The sequence below is a fragment of the Pocillopora damicornis genome, chromosome 9 (assembly GCF_964200805.1).
Source record: "Pocillopora damicornis chromosome 9, jaPocDami1.2, whole genome shotgun sequence".
Classification (NCBI taxonomy): Eukaryota; Metazoa; Cnidaria; class Anthozoa; order Scleractinia; family Pocilloporidae; genus Pocillopora; species Pocillopora damicornis.
Genome location: NC_142678.1, coordinates 22,813,951 through 22,833,088, shown reverse-complemented (window position 1 = coordinate 22,833,088; position 19,138 = coordinate 22,813,951). Strand labels below are relative to the sequence as shown.

Sequence of the window (19,138 nt, the reverse complement as noted above, 5' to 3'; positions counted from 1 at the left end):
CGGATAAAATTGGATTACATTCATACATAACCGGGTCGCATCTATGACACGAGGTGAAAAAGAGGAACAAAAGTAGCTGGTTACGCCCTAGCGCCCTTCAATACAATGCGCGCGCAGGGACGACCGTGTTGCATTTTGGGACATATTTCTCCTATGAGCGTTTTTACCGCCATGATGGATCCTAGAAAATGGGATCCCAAGAAGAAAATTTGTCAAAGTCAGTCTTAAAAGACGACCTGACAGGACATAATGTTCAAAATGCTTTAAATCGATTTCCCTAGAGTAAGTTTCAAAATTTTCTTGAACCTGCACGCTTTGTGCAGTGTTTCAAATTTTTAAATTTGAGCGCCGCTTTGGGAACTTAAGAGCGCGTCAAGATGAGTAAGTCGTTCAGAGCTCGGCAGCTCGATTCCAACAAGCCTCTTCCAGTGTATCGGGCGGAGGAACTACCCGATTTGACGGAACTCAGCGCAATAAATCGTGCCGTACCTCAAATGCCTACTGGAATGGAGAAAGAAGAAGAAACTGTGAGTAAAATAAGTTGTCAACTCGCAGTATTATGCTCATTTCTTTTAGAGGAGATGATGTACAAGTAACATTCAAAAAATTATTTTCACTTCCTAATCGAAACATCGGATTAGGAAAACTGATGATGTTTTGAATCGTTATTTTTGAACGATTTCTCGAGTTTACAAGCTTCGTGAAATGTACTTAAAGTTTGTTCACGTGATATGTGTGCGTAAACCCGCCATTTTTGAATGTGATCGAGGACGATCATATTAATGTCTGCAAAATGCGGAAGTAGCTTCTAAATGGCGCGATCGAAAAATATTTTCGAATTAAGGTCTGAAGTTCCGTTTGCTTGTGTCTTAAAACCTTTTACCTTGGTGCGATGGGAAGTTTTATTACGTTTTGGAAATTTATGCGTTGGCCTTTTTCTTGCCTTACAAGTACGTGTTGTAGAGACTGGCTTCTAAAACTTAAGTTTGATGGAATTGAAAAAATATTTGCTGCCATGGGGACATTTTTTTAAGGGAACAGTTGATGAAACCATTTGAATTAAATTTTTGTAAATCTGGATTTTAAATGGATTGTTGTGAAGAGTACTTCTAAATTTACCTCTAAATTGATTGTGATTACTTTGTGTCAAAGATCCAGTAATTTATCCCTTAATCATTATAATTTTTTTTTGAATTTTAAAATTTATCTGCGTAGAATCTCTAAGCAGTGAATTAAAATTTTTTGTTTAAAAATTTATCAGAAGTGATAATAGGACCTGAATTAATAAATGGTCTTGAATATTCCTGGATTAAGTTTGACATTACATGCACGCACATGTATTTAATTTTTTAATATGTGGTATGAGGACACTGTCTTATGAAAAAAAAAAACAGACTACAATGCAATGTTTGGCAGGAAAAAGTCAAACTATGCTTAAATTTTGAAAATCCCCTTTTGATAGTGTCACGAGAAGCAAATGGTAACAAGTAGAATATTTAAGAATGGTTATATTGTGCTTATTTAAGCCTTAAAAGTTTTCAAATTCCTGTAAGAAGCTTTTGAGTCTTTTTCTTTAAGGAAACATATGTTATGAAGTTTTATCTTTAATGAAACTCCAAACAGGAAATTGTATAATACACCAGCCATCATTACTTGATTGCAAAAGTGTTCGCATTTTCTACCTTATATGCTCTTTGGAGCTGCAATTTAGAGGTACTACTCTTTATTAGAAAAGGTCCACATTATGGAGGTTTCCTTTTTTAAGAAAGTATAGTGTACATTGATTTTTTTTTGGACAAAGAAACAGGAAGTGAAGCAGCCAGATTTGTTCTTTCTGTTTAGGAACACCATCTTCAGAGAGCAATCTCAGCACAGCAGGTTTATGGTGATACTCAGCAGCTGGTGATACCAACTCCAGACACTGAGGAAATCAAAGATAAAGTTGTTGAATTTCTTTACCATGATCCCTTCAAACAGCCAAAACAATACATCCATGTCCAAGGTTTGTTTGCATGAACTATGCAAGGGAATAATTATTGGTTGGAATTATTCATGACTCTGTCATTTGCTTAGAACTCGCTCCAAGCCATGTCCTCACAAGGGTGTTCTCTTCCACCTTGAAAAAGAGGTTTGGGGTAAAATTGGCTGTACTGATATGAATATGATGTTAATTCTAAATCTTGCACTATCTACTTACTTGCAAAGGTCTCCAGTTAAACTGTGGTATTATTTTCAAGTTTTTTCTTTTACCATCACTAACTGCCAACCCCACTGAGAGGTCCTCTGCCAATGCAAATTGACTTATTATTTTTCCAAATATTTACTAGTTTTGAGCTTTAGAGGCTAAGTTGTTTTATATATTTAGTATCAGAAATTTGATTGTTACCCTTTAACTTTTGATGTACTGAGTGTGTCATATAGGTACATGTGTGATATACTCAGTACGTCACACAGGCAGTAAAGGAGTTAAATTGATCACTATGAAAACATCATTTAGTGATGATCTCCTTGACATTATTTGCAATTGAAGGAATCTTTCTCTTTCAAGCTTTCAATTTTGAAGAGGAACTGCCTGAGTATGATATGGATTCTGAAGATGAGGAGTGGTTGAAGAACTTCAATAAAAAGAAGGTAACATTACGTAACCACACTGAATTACTCAAGCAGGTTATGCATTGAATGCATGACGTTGATGTGTTTGACACATGATGTCTTTCATTCCCTAAATTTTGTTCTTTTGAGGTCAAAATCTATTTATGACATTTGTGGACTTTTTGATCCAGCCTTAGTAGTAACTATTCATTTACAAGGTAACTTTTCCATCTTTTGTCTCGTGCCTTTCTTGCTGGAGGGGGAGATCTTTCTTTTCTCATTTTAATGATTTTACTCCTTTGCTTTGCAAATATTTGCTTTTTGTTTATCAACAAGTTCTTCAATCCTTTGGGTAGTGGAGTTTGATTACACAGAGCACAGTGATGGAGTTCGTTTTTTCTTTGTTTGGAAAGGAAAAACTGAATTTTTTTCTCTTGTCATAGGAGCTGCTGACTCCATTTAGATTTGAACAATTTCTTGACCAGCTGGAGAGAAATTCAGGAAACCAGGTGATTTAAATGACATTTTTGTAATGTTGTGTTGTGTTCTGGATAGTGACATACAGTACTTGGAAAATAACTAGCACATAGGGTGTTTTGTGGCTACTGACTCCTAACAGAGGCGAAGCCATATATGGCATCAAGGTAAGTGAGTGATGGTCACAATAGAATTCCAATCTTGACCCAATTTTGATCCAATGTTTCCTGGTGTTACTTATTGTTTGTTTTGGAGTACTACTGAAGACAATAAAAATCTCACAATAAATTCAGGATGGTGTGTGAAAAAAAAGAAATTTCTCCTTGCAGAAATAACAAAATAGGTTTGATTCACACATCAAGGAAACCTTGAAGAAAAATTTTATTTGTTGAAGAGAGAGAATTTTAACATTTCAATTGGCGACTAATGCCCCAAAGAGCAGTTAAATTTGTAAAACCAGCAAAGTCTCAAAGACAATACCTTGAGTTTAACAAGGTGACCTTATTTGATGGAATGATGGAACAGTGGAATGGGGGAATATCCTTTAATGCAGAATGCCTTGTTGTATGAAAAAAAAGTGTCACAAGAATGGAATTTCAATGAAAGAAGAAATTGATTAACAATTAATAAGCAAAATTAAAAGAAGCATAGTTTAATCATAATTGGAGCCTTAAGGATAGACCGATAGAGGAACAGGGAAGTACTTGAGCTAGCCCCTATAAATTATCATTACTATTACTATTGCAGTCATTGCTATGATTATTGTTAATTTGATTATTTGTTACTATTAAATTATTGGTTGAGTGTCAATTAGTCACTACATTCTTAAATCATCTTTTTTAGCATAACAAGGTACTTGTTAATCTGTGGGATGTGGCAGGTTTTCTGATTTGCTTGTGAGACAAACCTCCTACAACACTTCCTTCTACCATCATTATACAACCTTTAGCTCTTTCCAATGCTATGAAAATTGTGCTACATGTAAATCAGTAGCCACATGCAGTCTTGAACTTCATATTTTGTGTTTTGTGTTTGTTCCTAGAGGTGTAGTATACTGTTGATTTTGAACAAAAAGATGAATATTTTAAAAATGTAACATCAGATCAAACTGAGTCAAAAATAATTTGGCAAAATTGCAAAATGGGAAGTTAAGGTGTGAGGAGAAGAAAGCTCACTAATAAGCAACTCTAAATAGTTAACTCTCTTTTTGATTATTTTGTCCATCCAAAGCTACAGAAATGATGTGAAAAGTTATTATGAAGAACAGTTTGTGTAATTCTTCTTTTCTTTTTTCAGGTGGTGTCTTTGAATGAAGCCAAGTCATTGTTGAAAGAAGGGGGTGATATAATAAAGCCGCTCTATGAGTACTGGATGAATAAACGGAAAAAGCTGGTATGGGGCTGACATTATCTTTTTCAGTCCTCCAAGTTCAACTTTTTTGAAAGTAGTTGGCTGGCAACTTGAATCATAAAATGGTTACAAAAAAAAAGAAAGAAAATAAAGAAACCACAGGAAGTGAAATATAAATGTCAAACTGAGTTTCAAGTGTATTCTAAGATTTAAGAAAGTGAGAGCTCAACAAATATTGAGGGATTTGAGGCAAAATGTTTTGTCAAAAGGTTAAAATTCAGAGTTTCAGTCGAAAAGCATGGAGATTTTTAATGGAAGGAACAGATGCTGAGGCTAGATTGTCATTGCCTGACAGGTGATGATTGTGCAAACGTTTCATTGTATCCTCATGTTTGCATACTGTTTTGTTTCAGAAGGATCTGGTGATATCACTGACCCCACAGCTTAAAGGAGAAAAGAGGGATGGCTCATCTGCTAGTGATCCATATGTTGCATTTAGAAGAAGAACTGAAAAGATGCAAACAAGAAAGGTAGATAATTGTCAGTTTAACTGAAAGTGTTTCATTTAAAGATACTTTGTGCTGTGTGGTGTTATTTAAACCTTTGATATAACTTTTCCACCCTGTTTTTGCAGAATCGCAAGAATGATGAAGCCTCATATGAAAAAATGCTGAAGCTTCGCAGAGATTTAAATAGAGCTTGCACAATATTGGATATGGTGAAGAGGAGAGAGCAGTCAAAAAAGGAACATCTGCAGCTTACTATTCAAGTGTTTGAGAAAAGGTACAATATCACTTTTTGTGGCAAACCAGGCCAAGCACACTTTCAAGAGGAAATAAAAAGATCTTAATTTTAAAATGGGAGAGGATATAGACTCTAAAGGTTTCTGCTTACCAAGTGGCAGTCATGGTAGCCTCAGTGGTTGTTCTGTAGGACTGTAGATCAAGAGATCCAGGTTTTAGCTCTGTTGTCACTGTGTAGTGCTGTTGGGAAAGGTGTGAGTTTGATGGTGCATCTCTCCACCAAGAATGTTCATGGGTATTTGCAAACTGTAAGGAAGATGTGATCTGACAAAATGTTGGGGTAGTTCATGATTGATTGACGTCCCATCCATAGAGTAATATTACTCAAAGTTACTCTTTGCTATGGAAACCATAATAAGATTTGATCAGATGGGTTACTAAGTCCTAAGGCTGTGAGAAACAGATATGAATTTGATTATGTAGCTCCCCAACAGATTCAAATTCCAGATATTTTATTCATTAATAGAATCTATGGGATATTCCATACCCAATCTGATTATAAGTCTGTGTTAATCAAATTTCTCAGCAACACTTACAGGTATTGGAATTCGTTATAATAAACCCAGAGAGAAATTGTTTTTAATAACAGAATATCTGACTATTCTTTTCAATTGGCACTAATGTTAATTCCATTTTATATATTCTAGATATGCTGCTGGAGATTTTGCAGGTCAGATCCTTCAACAGTGTATGGATATGATCAGATATCAACCTCCAGCCACCAATCTTACTGTGCCAACATCAGCAGGTTATGGTGAGAATGTAACACCTGGCTCAGGTACAGGAGGGGAGAGGGATCACGAATTATGGAGAAGAGGAGCACAGGTAAAAAGATTTCTTCCTAAACTCATCTACATGCATCATCTATAAAAAGTATGTTAATAACCTAATATACATGTGTCATTCTTCTTTTTTTCCTAGGAAAGGGCACGAGTAGGCGATGAATACCTCCGTGATATAGGGTAAGTATGTCAGATTTGATGACTAACTATATGTAACTTTTGAGAGCATAGATAAAAATATTTTTTTGTTGTTGTTTTCATTATTTAATTTCTAATATAGTTGAAATGTGTCAAACTCTTCTGCAGTATTAAGAGGCCTAAGCTCAGTCACCCTGCCAAGGCACCTCACATTCAACCATCTGGAGATCAGATATTGTTCAGTGATGATGAGGAGCCAATTCACGTCTCTCCGCCTCCAGTAAGGAAACGTACTAGACTGTCTAGTATAGTTGATTTTAGAATCAGCTTGGAAGCAATTATTCAGTTCTTGAGCTATACAGGAAGGAGTGAAGAATATCTGACTTAGACAAAATCAGGACAAGCTGTAGTTAAAATCTGTATGGTTGACGTCGATTTTTCTTAGTCCCACGTGCGTGACAAGTGTAATATACCTTTAACTGTTTTGTGTTCGATTGTTTTTGTGTGTTCAATCTAGTTATCGAGTTCTTAGGTGTTTTCTCTTTGGAACTGAGGTATTTTCTTGCTAATCATCACTGGGTTACTTTTCTTCCAATCAACCAGGTGGATATTCCATCAGAACCTGAAGATGATGAAGAAGACCCTGATGGTAGATTCGCATTTAAAAGAAAGCTTGGCGTCAGATACATCGCGGTTGGTTGATTCGAGTATTCCTAATAAACGCAAGAACATTCTTTTTGCATGAATAAGTAAATGTTTTAATGGTACAGAACTACCCTAATTGATGTTTTTAATCCAAAGAGTAAAGTTATTTCCTTTGTTGTTCCTCAGCCTCGATTCGATATGCCAGAGCCGCTGCCATGGGTAGATCCCTCCGAAGGTGGTTTGGGTGATAGGAGATTTCGTTTCAGTTGTACATCAATATCATCGCCGCAGAGAGTCATTGGATTTGCGCGGAGGAGAGTGGGTCGAGGTGGAAGGTGAGGCAGCTCTCTCACTCTCTGTGTGCTGATGTTCTTAATACTGTTGGTCCACATGCGCAAAGGGATGTGTATAACACATTGTACGTGTATCTTCTTTTTTGTGTAGGATATATATGGATCGGGGCTACAGTCCTTTATCGGAAGACTTAGACGAGTTAGACATGCGTCTAAACGCTTTACCGTCATCGTCCTTCTCGTTACCCAATGGTTTATTTCCATATGACCACCTAACAGGCTGGAAGAAGCCATCGTTGTAAGTTTTTAGTCTCTTTTACATTAACTTTTACCTAAGTTTCGTGCTTTTAAGCTATACTGTCGGTGATGTTGCATGTATGCTTTTTACAATCGTAACATCGCGAAGTGTTCTTAACTTTGCCACTGTATTGCTCACGGGAAATGAGTTAAGTTTTCTATTTACATTCCTATATGAAACCGAGAGAAAAACCTTGGCCCCGGAAAGTTTGACTTCGAAGGTGTTGAAGAATTTCTTGAATGATTAATACCAAAAAAGCTATTAACCCTGTCGAGAGCATAGCCTTAGGTGGTTGGATATTCATATCCCAACTAATTGTCGTGATAAAAAATGATTTCAGTATTTGCTAGAACGTGCCTTTTGTCTTACTCGTATATGTTTCTTATCTTCAGACTGCACTTCAGACCCAAATCACCGCCTGCACAAGTATCACTCTCGTCATTTTCGTCTTCATCGTCGTCGGAATCTCCGCCTTCCAATAAGCAAAGTGGAGAACCAAGACCTCGCCTTCACAGAAGCTTTTCTACGCAACAACGGTCGAAATTTTCGCTCAATCCCACCCCGACAAACGGGGTGGTAGGACCAAACTTTACGCATTCAACTCTGAATCGTAGCTCGCTACCAAATGGACCTTTATCAAATCAAGGTGGCTACACCACGGGGACGTTGCTTAGTAAAAACGCCGCATACTCAACAGCGCCCATGAAGACGGTTTATGCTTTGAACTTTCCGGTCACGAACAACTTGGTGCGGGGAAGCGCGCCATTTTCACCCACCTCTCACAACTCTTCGCCGTCAACCGGTACTGTGTCGAGAGCGAACGCTGCCGAAAGCTCTGGCGTTGAACAAATGTAAGCAATTTTAAAGTTTCTGATATATAAAACTAATAAATGAGGTCATATTAGGGTATCTCACCGTGGCAGATAATTGAGCGTGGGCGCGGGGAGGGGGGGCTGGGAGGCTTAGTGCTAGTTACCTCTTAAACTGTCTTTTCAGAAGGCAAACGGAAAAGACTACCACGCAAGCTTCGGTGGCAAAAGTAACTCGCATTTTCACTAGCCTGTCATTCCTGAACGAGAGCGTGGAACAGGCTAAGTCGGTCTTTGCAACAGTTTTAATCAACACTGAGACTTTCTTCGCTCCTCTCAAGTCATTTTATTCAACATAGAAGAATGTACATCCATCTCAAGACAGTTTTTGTTGTTGCTGTTTTTCAGGGAATTAGATGCAAATCGAGCAGATGCCCTGCTGGATGGATTAGGAACCTCAGTCAACACAATACCAAACGCAACGTAATATTCGTGGAATAATCTAAATGGAACAACGCAGCGTACTTTAGTGTAGTTATTAACCAGGTTTGAGGCCAAGTTAAAGGCCTAGATTACTGGTCGTGTAGTGAGTGTTTCAAAATACTCATGTAAGGGCCGTAGAAGCGTTGGAACTCCGTGAAATGTCTAGTACATTGGAATTTTCGAAGGAAAAGCGGAAGCGGATAAATGTGTTAAAGACCCTGATTATTGTCAGGACAGCAAACCTACTTCAGTCACTTGATCATTGCAGTCGTTTATGTACTCATGGTATTTACTTTTGGGAAACAAACTCAGCATAAACTTGACCTACTTCACTGTTCGTTCTCTCTAACTTTAGCTAAGTTTCGCTCGGTGCAACAAGTTACTCATTTGGCATATTTGCCATAACTACGCCAAGCATTTGTTTTGTGTCACAACTGGGTCTCCTGAATGACGAAATTGTTTTGCACAAGGTAACTCTATTGGAAGTTGTTGCTATGTTTTTGTGTGTGCAAAAATGAGTTTGAGACTTTTTGCATCTTGCTCAAAATTTGTATATTATTTGAAGTTCACTTTCAGAACGCTTTTTTCGTATAGTTTTGTATATTATCACGTTGTTTCGTAGTTTGCTTTTGAAGGAACTGCATTTACTTTCCAAGCTGTAGTTAAGGGAGAACGTTCAGTCACATCCAAGAAAAAAAAACAGACATTAAACTTCAAAGTTCGAAAACGTCGACAAACTCAAGGAGGTATGAATTTAGTGAAGAACAACCACATCCTGCTCGTGTTGCACGTAGTGATGCCTCGTTTCTTTAAAACCTCCTCAATTTGAAACATCGGCGGCTAAAAAAATATGAAACTTCAAGCGAAAAGTGGGCGATAACTGTGTTGCTATGTACGGAACCGATCAGTGTACAAAGTTAATAAAACCCGATCGATGTTCCTGTATTTTTTAAAACATTATTTATTACAAATTATAGGAAGATTATTTGCGTATCATCAATACATTTGACTGTGTTGACTAGGTTACGAGAATTAACATGTATTGTGCGCGTTGATGAGCTGTTTAGCGTAATTGGATCTTGACAGCTAACACTCTGTTGTGCGTACTCGGTAGACAAGCAGAGTTTGAATTCAATTGTTCTCCTTAGATGAAACAAAGTCGTATATTTTATAAAGCAATCCGCCATGTCCAAACCAATACACTCTTTGTACAAGTGCCCCTTTCTTATTTCCTTCTAATGTATTTGTGTACAATAAAAATTGCTGATGACCAAACAAATGACGAAGTGTTTATCAGCGGGGTCTAAGTTCTTGCAAGCCAGGATTAAATGTTAGCTTGTCTCACTGCTTGCCTGGGACGCAGAGAAATCAAACTGCTGCCAGAGGTGCATCATTCACTGCTCCCTGCAAATGGCTGGCAATACACCTGCATGCGCACATTAGTTTTTTTTCCAAAATAACTAAGAACGCACTCTTAAATTGAATGTTCGACTCATGGTGTCAAAAGTAAACTAGGACCCAATTAGCCTTGCTCTACTCAGTTTTGTTATGGGAGAGTTTATTCTTGCTTCGCGGATTTACTTGGTTTTTCTTCCAGTTTACTTTGTATTGGTCCCGATTGGCTGCTATAATCAATGACACTCAATAAAATCATGACACTCACTGCGGGTCTTAAATTATGGGAATTAAATCTATATAATTAGGTTCATTTACTGTTCTGTTCGGCCTTTCCTCGAGAGGTGCACGAACACACGATTGCCGGGGACAGCAGCTTCTGTCGTCTCTAAATGAAGGGATTTTCATAATTAACGAGTGGGTGGGGGTTGTCAGTTATAGCATCATTCTAAATTTAATTTCTGAAGTTGTGAGCCCTAGAATCTCAATCTCTTGGGATGGTTGGCCAATCAAGGCCTTGCTTCATTTCTCTGCACGTGACGGGAACGCAGTCTCTTCACTTGGCTATGCGCTGTGCAAATCTGGCAAAACGGACCCTACAAAGCAAATAGTAACCTATATTAGCGTGCACTTGTGTCTTCTCCCTTTACCATCTGTAGCTTTTTTTCATAGCCATGCAAAGAACATTATGGGAAATACCATAATACCGTCAACAAGTAGATTGAGGGTTACTTGTACAAGCCTGTTTCTCTCAGTGTCTTTTATTGTTAGCGCAACTTATACCAGCTAAACCTCAACCTCTTGTCAATTTGCAAACCCAGTAACTTTGTTCTCAATGAAAGCAATATTCATTTGCTTGAGCAGATGCAATTTATCTTCATTCGTACAAGCACCTCGATTTCCAATGTGACAAGCTGAAAAGGAAACTTGAATAATCAAGCCTCAGGAAGCCCAACATTGCGCAAAAAACCCAGCTGCAGAATTAGGTTTATACGTGGTACCACCCAAACCTGCATAGGGACGGATGGGAGAGTCCTGATTGTACACTTCATTTGCTATGGTGCGGCCGTCTGCGCATATCTGACGGCCGATGATTTGTCACGAATGCAGTGCCAAACACTGCCTTTGATATCTTTACTTGATCATTACTCACCACGTCACGAGCTGGTAAACAATCTTCATGATAAACATGTTTACAGAAAAAAACCACAACATGTGAGGTTCGTTTTGTATCTGAAAAACAAAATCATTCTCCTGTCAAAAGAGATATCACTAGTACACCAGTGGTGCAAACGACGAGACTTTCACAGCGGATGAAAGTAAAGATAAGGAACAAGTCAACCCCCAAGACTAGACAAGATAAAGTTGGGTTCTTTAGAGCGTTTACAGACCTATTTCAATATTTTTTATCAAATTTGTTTACGGAGATCAGAGGAGAAACTAAGGAAAAAAAAACCCTGTGTCGCCAAGGAAGCTTTCTCAGAAATTCTATGCCGCATAAACTCATTCTCCACAAAACATTAAAAGATTCACAAAACACTAATTCACGGAGACAGATAACAAGTGAGGAATTGCCTCCAATGTAAGGCATATGCACGGAATTCAGTATCTTAGCTTGATCACGTTTTGTTCTAACATTTGTAGTGTTCTCGTTTAAGAAACCACAATGGAAAGAGAGGTAGAGCAGATGGGAATTCTCAACCAAAGATTAAGAGACACCAGAACCTGAATGCACAGTCACAAATGTTACCTAACAAATGAAGAAAAGATAAGCAGTCATACCAAAAAGGGGACATTCATTTCTTCCTCTTTTTATATTATTCTTTTCAGGAGGGGGGTTGTGGCACTAACCTTCAGCAATAACTGCTCCTTGACAAACGGGACACTTTGTTTCATCTACAACGACAAAACCACACATAAGAATAAGATTAACAGTAATCGTGCCAGCTTATAGGTTCATGTGGGGCCTGTATACGGAAATGATTCAAAAACTGACGAGGCTTTTCCCAGTTTCTATAAACACGAAGCAACTTAATACACAGGTGAAAAATTAAAGGTACAGTCAGGCTTCTCTCAAGCTAATCCCCCTCCCCCCAGCCTCCCCCACAAGCCGGAGCTTATCCCTGCCTCGCGATTCTGTTAGAGTCTTCAGGCACCCACTTCTCCTGGGTGGAGACAGTCACTGTGAGTGAAGGGTCTTACTACAATAACACAACAGAATGACTCAAACTAGGGTTTGAGCCCGATCTGGCAAAGCGTTCTGGATAAAAAATAAAAAACAATCCAGGCTGAGTCTGAGGATTATTCTGCAGGATACATACCGTCAACTGACACTCCCCTTTGCTGAACCTTGCTCAACCTTTGTAGCAAAGACACGCTGCAGAGAGGAGAAAAGCTCACATTACTGGATTTCAGCATTTCCCTCAGTGAAATCAACGCGGTGCTGAGTAATACGAAATGTTTCAAGCATGATCTTAGCTACTTGAACGACATCACCTCCATGTCCTGCATACAGCAGCGTGTAACGCGTTCCTCGTGTAAAACCCATGCAAGAAATTTATAACATTGAATATTGTAGGTGACCAACTGATCGTAAGTTTCACATCTTTTCAATTTCAAATACGAATGAACTAATTGGTTTAATGAATATAACACCAAATTTTTTTTTATATAATGGAGGATAAAGCCTCTTATCTCACCTGTCTTTGACGAGAATCTTTTTGCAGCCTTCACGAAGAGAGATCTAGAAATAAAACACCGCTTCAGTTTGAATAACACGTATCATGAAACTAAGCAATTATTACTTGTACATGAAAGTTACTCTGGTGATAAATCAAGTTAAACCAGTTTTCAATGGAGTGTCGCAAAACCAAAGTAATCACTGCGACCAATTAGAACAAAGGTTTATAATATCAGTAGCCAATGAGAATCCAAAGTGAACATAACGAAATCGCTTGCAGCGCGGGAAAACGCGAATGACCAAGTCCCGATTGTTTTGAGTTTTGCATTTGATTGGTCGAGAGAAGGGCGCGAATTTCTTGGGTCACACCGAGACCAACGCAATTCCTAATGAATAAAGGGGTAAGTTTCTAAAGAAACTGTGGTGCTGCGTCGGTGGGAGAGTATAGCAGGTAATTTAGTGTTAACAACTGGGTTGAAAACGTAAATTAGCCACCGTAAAGGGTAAAAAAGCTGACGTTTCGAGCGTTAGTCCTTCGTCAGAGCAATCGAACAATCGCTCTGACGAAGGGCTAACGCTCGAAACGTCAGCTTTTTTACCCTTTACGGTGGCTAATTTACGTTTTCAACCCAGTTGTTAACATTAAATTACCTGCAACGCAATTCCTGATTACTTTCGACACACACTTGAAAACCCCTCTATATAGTAGTTTACTGACAAGCCGAACACAAAAGGGAAACCAGAGCAGCCTAAACTAAAACGGATAACACTGAAAGACGTATGAAATTTTACTTCAACGCAACTCGAAGTTGTGCACGTTAGATGAGCTAACGCAACCAAAACTTGTTAGTACTGCTTCAGTCAGGCCAGTTACCTGCAAATTGAAGTCTTGAAGAATTTTCACCAATGAATCTCTCAAACCAGGAATCTTCATTCCCTCAGGAATCCTCTAAGATTATGAAAGAAAGCATGTAGCCGAGTCAAGTATAGCCTGATTACCAGTTGTTTTCGTTTTCTTTCAGCTAAGCGGTAGTCTTGGTTAAAGAAAGGTCTGCTCTAAACACAGATAAGCCATGAATCGTGTCAGCTTTCATTGGAGGAGGACTGCGTTAAATTGACACAACACTGGTTGTCTACACGACGCAGTTTAGGAATGTTCATCGAACTGACACTATGTTATTGATACTGAGACAAACTGATTTTGAAACATTCATACCTTTATGAGTTTGATCGGATCAACATGAGTCCCGATATTATGCAAGAGCCCCGTGATAAACTCTGTAAAGAAAAAAATTATATTCTTTAAAATATTTGCTTTTTACCTCAGGTTCCAATATGATTATCCCGACTGAGAAAGGACGTAAAAATATAAATAATTTTGTGTCTTGTGCACGTGATGAAATAAGGAGATGAGAGTAGGTGCGTACAGAAGAACGGAGTGCGGAGGCTCAACTCAGGCTCCCATACAAAAACAGTGACATACCTGGTTTGTCAAGAGAATAATTGATCAGATCATCCCATAAATCTTCGTCGTCTTGTTCTTTGGCGAATTCAATTGCCTGTCAATCAATAACTATCATGTTATTCATACACTACAAACTGCAAATCACCTCACACCAATGAGAACTTTTAGTATCTACCACACAGATAAATAATGCTTTTCGCGCGCGTTCATTGGCTGGTTCAGAGGTGATTAGCAAGTGCTACTCACCTCCAAGAAGCCAAAGAGACAAAATCGCGCGTCAACAACTTAATCTCCGACTATTTTTTGGTATATTGTCAGAAATAAACTTTTTTTTTTGGCATATACTTAAACTATTGTTCATCTCACGGTCGGCGAAAGAGGTGGATATTTACCGAGCTGCGAAGCGCCGAGGTAAATATCCACCACTATTCGCCTCCCCTTCGGTGAATAATTATTAACTGTTAGTCACACATGTTTTCATGAGACGTACCTTCTCTACATCATTTTCTTCCTGAATTATCAACTGCAAAGCTTGCTTGTTGTTTCCCATGCGACCTGAGTAAAAGAAAGATGAAAAGTAATAAACGACATGGCTGCAAGTTCTAAAAATTAAGATACGTTCCAACGAGCAGGATTGTATTGAAAAGTTTCTTTGGCATTATGCGAGGGAAATTGGGACTCGTTTTTCCTGAATAAGTCTCCTTCTTCAAAATCAGACATGCACGTTCTTAAAAATGGAAATTTGTGAGTGAAATTGTAAAAGGCTTTGGGAGAAATTCTACTCCATGAAGTTTTCTTTGCCGGATCCATGCACACAGATAACACTTTCCACATTGCTGATCCTCGCAGTATGCAAGATCCCTGTCAGATATGAACCAGGTATGGGCCAAAATAACCATACACCAAAAGGTCCCAAGGTCTAAGGTTCGATTCTTCGTGAGAAAAAGAGATTGTTTCCTTTGTCTCAGTCCTAGGACAATTGAACAGCCTTTTCTAGTATTATTAGCAAAGACCGAACTAAAAAATTAAACTGTTTAAGACTCCATTTTAAACTCGTTTGCGAAGAAGTGGATTTAATAATAATAAATAACAGCAGCATTGCAATTCTAAATAATTACAAGTTTTAATCTAACTCTATACTCACTGAGCAAAAAAACCATCTCCGGAACCAAGCGCCTCTGTTCACACTCGTTTAGAGCCTAAGACAGATTCGGTTGTGGAATGGAGATAAGTTGTAGTTGAATGATCGAAGTGAATTACAACGAACAAATAGTAAAAGTAGTTCTTGTAAGTAAAGAATTACCTTTTGCAAAGGATAATAATTGCTGTTTCTCAGAAAAGTAAGCAATTTTGATCGCTCAAATTCTGCATAAAGAGGAATCTGAAAAAACAATATGGCACCAGATTATTATCTCGATGCTATGATAAGGTTTCTTATCTTCTCTAAAATCGTTAAAGGTAACTAAACAAAAGCTTCTCACCTGAACCATTTGACTCTTTGAGGGTGAGCGGTTCGCGCAAATACCAAAAAGAATCTCTGATATAACTTTCCAGCTCGTTTTATCGCGCACAAATTTCTCGCCCTTAGCGTTAGAGAGAGTCAGGTGTTCCCCGCGTTTTAACCGTTTTATACAAATTATTTTTTTATAAGTAAATAAAAGAGTGAACCATTTCATTGGTTGAGAGGATGGCGCAAGTTTTCTGGACCAATTACAGAACAAAGTGGATAACTTTCGACACTCCACTAAACATAGCTCTATCAGTTGATCGCAGTTCATGGTATTAGCTTATGATTTATGTTAGATTTACCAACAACAAAGAAACGAAAGCAGTAGCAAAAAGGTATATTAAAATGCTTATACCTGTAGTTCGTGATAATCCATTCCGGCTTGTGGATCCTTCACGAAGAGCGAGTCAAGATACTAAACAAAGAAAAGCCATTTCTGAAAGTGTCTTTCAGTGTAGCAATAACCTTAAATACTCCTTACATCAGCTAAAATTATACCATAAGAAATCAGCTTTAAAGTTCTCCTTCACAGTAAACTTACTTGAAGGCAGTTTTTCACAACGGTGGAAATTATTCAAAATATTACACCTGAACTCCGCTATGATTGAAACATTCCTGTTAGTTCATTCTGATCGAACATTGGGACAGCATTTCCTTTGTGCGGAGAATTTCATTTTGAATCAACCCACGCAACAGTTATGATACTAACCACATGAAGAAGTTCTGATCGCCTGTTCAGTTGGCGCACAACCTCTTCAACCTGAAATTGAATGATTAAGGTTCAGACCGTCCCACACAGAAAAATAATAATGGGAACCTGTTTATTGAGTTAAGAGGGTGACATGGTGAAGCCTGATACAAAGAATAAACTGAAGCCCTAATTCAAAAAATTAATGTCTATATCTAACCTGATCTTAGAATCCTGCGCACAAGAGAGCTTTCGATATAACCGTCGTAGAAGGTGTAATTTTCTGTGCGTTTTTTAAGTAAGCGGAGAGGTGCGTGGCGAACGCGAAGGGTGAGGCATGCGCGAAGGTAGATCCACGCGCGAAGAGTGAGGTACGTGCGACATTTATCCTTCGCGTTCGCCTCGCGCTTGTCTCTGTTACCCTGTGAAACGAAAGCGGTTGTTCACTTATTCCGGAAGACGGTTGTTCACTTCTTAAAAACAAGAGAGGGAAAAGTAAACAGCGAACTCCAACGATCAAGGACGGCTTATTCTCGCTGACTTGATGCCGCCAGATGAACGAGTTACCAAGAACTAATTGTATCACAAATGTCTAACGTAAATTATTTAGACGTAGAGAATGTAAGCGTGCACATAAAGATTGTATACCATGCAAATCAACGCATCTCAGTTTACAACATTGATGACAGTTACTGTCAGTCAGCTCTAACCAAAACATTTTTTTTTAAGTTTCAGAGCTTCACTTACAGGAACTTTGTCTGTATTATCAATCAACATCTTCACGGCTTTCTAGAAAACAAATAAAATAACAAGTACTGAGAAGGTTTAGAAACTAACGCCTGCTTGATACATTGCTCTCTTATTTAGATGTTATATTTTCCCTAAAAACTCTTCCCCTAAATCTTGCGCTGAACGTCGACCCTTGACGCTCAAATCGAGCAGCTTCCTTTCATGCTTTTGTGTTTACAGAGACAGAAAAAAAATGTTTATATATGTACCTCTTTGTCAAATTCCATGAGCATAATAATCTTGTCCTGAATAGAGCTAAACAAGTTGTGTTGATGGATCAAGTTAAACACATCGCTATGTCCAAGTCTGTAAAATAAAAACAGTTTGCACATGTGCATTAATTACTAGCGTAAAATCTTTTAGTTTTCAAGAAAATGAATGTTGTTTCATGCAAAGAGATGAAGCTGGAAAACTTCTCTGTCTTCCACTTTCTTCCAAGTTTTGGTTGGCTTGTTAATCCTTCAACCCCAAAGAATGCCTAGGATCTAACTTCTCCATATAGTATCACCCATGAATCAAACATTAAGGTTAGGAGAATAAAGGAACTGATCACCAACCAAATTCTCCTTGTCTGCACCGTAGGTAATATTCAGAGAACAGTATTGAGAACATTCAGACTGATGTTCGAATGTAAAAAGGTTCAACTTGAAAGCAAGCTGACTTTGATATTTCTTTTTCCACGCTCAGTAAATGTTACCAAAGTTTTTACTCTTTAAATTCCATGTATTCTGCGAACAAATGTATCAAGGGATTGAAAGCAAATCATACTTAAGGTATATGGCGAGCCCTTTATCATATCTCTTCAGCCGCGTGTAACTGTAACAGAAAAAGATTGCCAAAAAAGCTGTTAGTATTCGAACGTAAGCTTAAAAAGTGAAATAAAACAGAACAAAATACAGTTGACTCACAGTTCTCCAAGAGTTTCCAAAAGAACACGGTTCTTAGGGTCCTTATCCAGCTGATCCTAAAAAATGTCAATAACAAACTACGAGGTCAGTTGCTTTCTTAGTCAGTCAGAAGTTATGTTACACTCAGACAGCCAGCCATTTTGGGTGAGGTTGTCAATTAGTCTGTCTGTTAGTCAGTCAATCATTCACTCTGATGATGGACTAAAGCTCGAAACGTCAGCTTTACAAACTCTTTACGGTGGCTAATTCACATTATAAACTCAGCTGATAAAACCAAATTATCTTGTTATACCCCCCCCCCCCGATGCAGCACCAGTTTATTTATAAACTTATCCCCTGTAGGTACCAAGTCAGTTTGTCAGAAGGTTTCAATCCATAGGTCAGTTAGTCAGTTGGTTAGTCTACCAGTCAGGCAGCGAGAGACAGTTGGTCCATCAGTGGGTCAGAAAGTCCTTCAGCCAGTCAGTCAGTTGGTTGATCAGTCATTCAGTCATTCAGTCAGTCAGTCAGTCAGTCAGTCAAGTACAGTCACCCTACAGTGAGCCAGTTAATCAGATTCATTTGTTTTAATGTCCTTCCCACTCACCTGTATAGCATTAATGATGGGCTGCATACCGTATAAATCTGCTGGCCATTCCTTGATCAGTGCCTGGAATTTCTGAAACACAAACAGGAATTTCCAAAATAATCAAATCCACATTCGAAGAGGCTTTAATGAATGTCAACACCAAGCAAGTGAACAAATATTAGTACCCCAAACACCTGAAATATTTGCAGAATATGCACTGTATTGTGACCAATCATATGGGAGATCAGGACACAAAAAAAACATGATCACTCACTAATAAGTATTATTGTATACATTTAAAATTTTTCATGCTGGATTAGCTTGTTTTTCCTTGACGGAATCTGATTTCAGAAATATTTCCAGTGTTCCTGCTTTTTTGAGTTTCACAGTACAGCATGCCAAACACAGTACTCAATCTTTCCTCGACTGCAAAGTTTAGTCTTCTGATTCTCATTTGTAGCACGTAGA

The 19,138-nt window shown here is 38.3% G+C and overlaps 2 protein-coding genes across 3 annotated transcripts in view; one reads left to right on the top strand and one right to left on the bottom strand.

The window, feature by feature from the left end:
- The first annotated feature begins 130 nt into the window (after positions 1 to 130).
- LOC113675876 (enhancer of polycomb homolog 1) lies at positions 131 to 10,332 on the top strand. Of its 2 annotated transcripts, none has more exons than XM_089182854.1 (15): positions 131 to 527; positions 1,843 to 2,002; positions 2,549 to 2,631; positions 3,036 to 3,101; positions 4,366 to 4,461; positions 4,836 to 4,949; positions 5,054 to 5,202; positions 5,870 to 6,047; positions 6,144 to 6,184; positions 6,311 to 6,422; positions 6,746 to 6,835; positions 6,974 to 7,122; positions 7,232 to 7,378; positions 7,771 to 8,229; positions 8,596 to 10,332. In XM_089182854.1, exons 1-15 carry the CDS (start codon positions 378 to 380, stop codon positions 8,672 to 8,674), a joined length of 2,073 nt encoding a protein of 690 aa, XP_089038980.1. In that variant the 5' UTR covers positions 131 to 377; the 3' UTR covers positions 8,675 to 10,332. The 2 variants fall into 2 exon arrangements, with proteins under 2 accessions (XP_089038980.1, XP_027048277.2); XM_027192476.2 differs by having other exon boundaries at positions 4,833 to 4,949.
- Positions 10,212 to 19,138, bottom strand: part of LOC113675867 (vacuolar protein sorting-associated protein 41 homolog) — a 21,092-nt gene continuing 12,165 nt past the window's right edge. Inside the window, exons 23-40 of the mRNA XM_089181611.1 lie at positions 18,689 to 18,760; positions 18,103 to 18,158; positions 17,963 to 18,010; positions 17,404 to 17,500; positions 17,153 to 17,194; positions 16,427 to 16,477; positions 16,073 to 16,132; positions 15,514 to 15,591; positions 15,355 to 15,409; positions 14,701 to 14,765; positions 14,229 to 14,304; positions 13,962 to 14,023; positions 13,620 to 13,694; positions 12,765 to 12,808; positions 12,387 to 12,442; positions 11,917 to 11,961; positions 11,219 to 11,298; positions 10,212 to 10,661 (exon numbers count right to left, since the gene is read on the bottom strand). Of these exons, the coding sequence (XP_089037737.1) occupies positions 10,575 to 10,661; positions 11,219 to 11,298; positions 11,917 to 11,961; positions 12,387 to 12,442; positions 12,765 to 12,808; positions 13,620 to 13,694; positions 13,962 to 14,023; positions 14,229 to 14,304; positions 14,701 to 14,765; positions 15,355 to 15,409; positions 15,514 to 15,591; positions 16,073 to 16,132; positions 16,427 to 16,477; positions 17,153 to 17,194; positions 17,404 to 17,500; positions 17,963 to 18,010; positions 18,103 to 18,158; positions 18,689 to 18,760 (1,149 nt within the window). The 3' untranslated portion in view covers positions 10,212 to 10,574. The remainder of the gene's footprint in view (positions 10,662 to 11,218; positions 11,299 to 11,916; positions 11,962 to 12,386; positions 12,443 to 12,764; positions 12,809 to 13,619; positions 13,695 to 13,961; positions 14,024 to 14,228; positions 14,305 to 14,700; positions 14,766 to 15,354; positions 15,410 to 15,513; positions 15,592 to 16,072; positions 16,133 to 16,426; positions 16,478 to 17,152; positions 17,195 to 17,403; positions 17,501 to 17,962; positions 18,011 to 18,102; positions 18,159 to 18,688; positions 18,761 to 19,138) is intronic.

What these genes read in the sequence shown, in the direction of transcription:
- LOC113675876 (XM_027192476.2), top strand. Translation starts at nt 378, where the DNA reads ATGAGTAAGTCGTTCAGAGCTCGGCAGCTCGATTCCAACAAGCCTCTT. An exon ending in AGAACTTCAATAAAAAGAAG is followed by an intron (nt 2,632 to 3,035) that starts GTAACATTACGT and finishes CTCTTGTCATAG; the next exon opens with GAGCTGCTGACTCCATTTAG. An exon ending in TGAATAAACGGAAAAAGCTG is followed by an intron (nt 4,462 to 4,832) that starts GTATGGGGCTGA and finishes GTTTTGTTTCAG; the next exon opens with AAGGATCTGGTGATATCACT.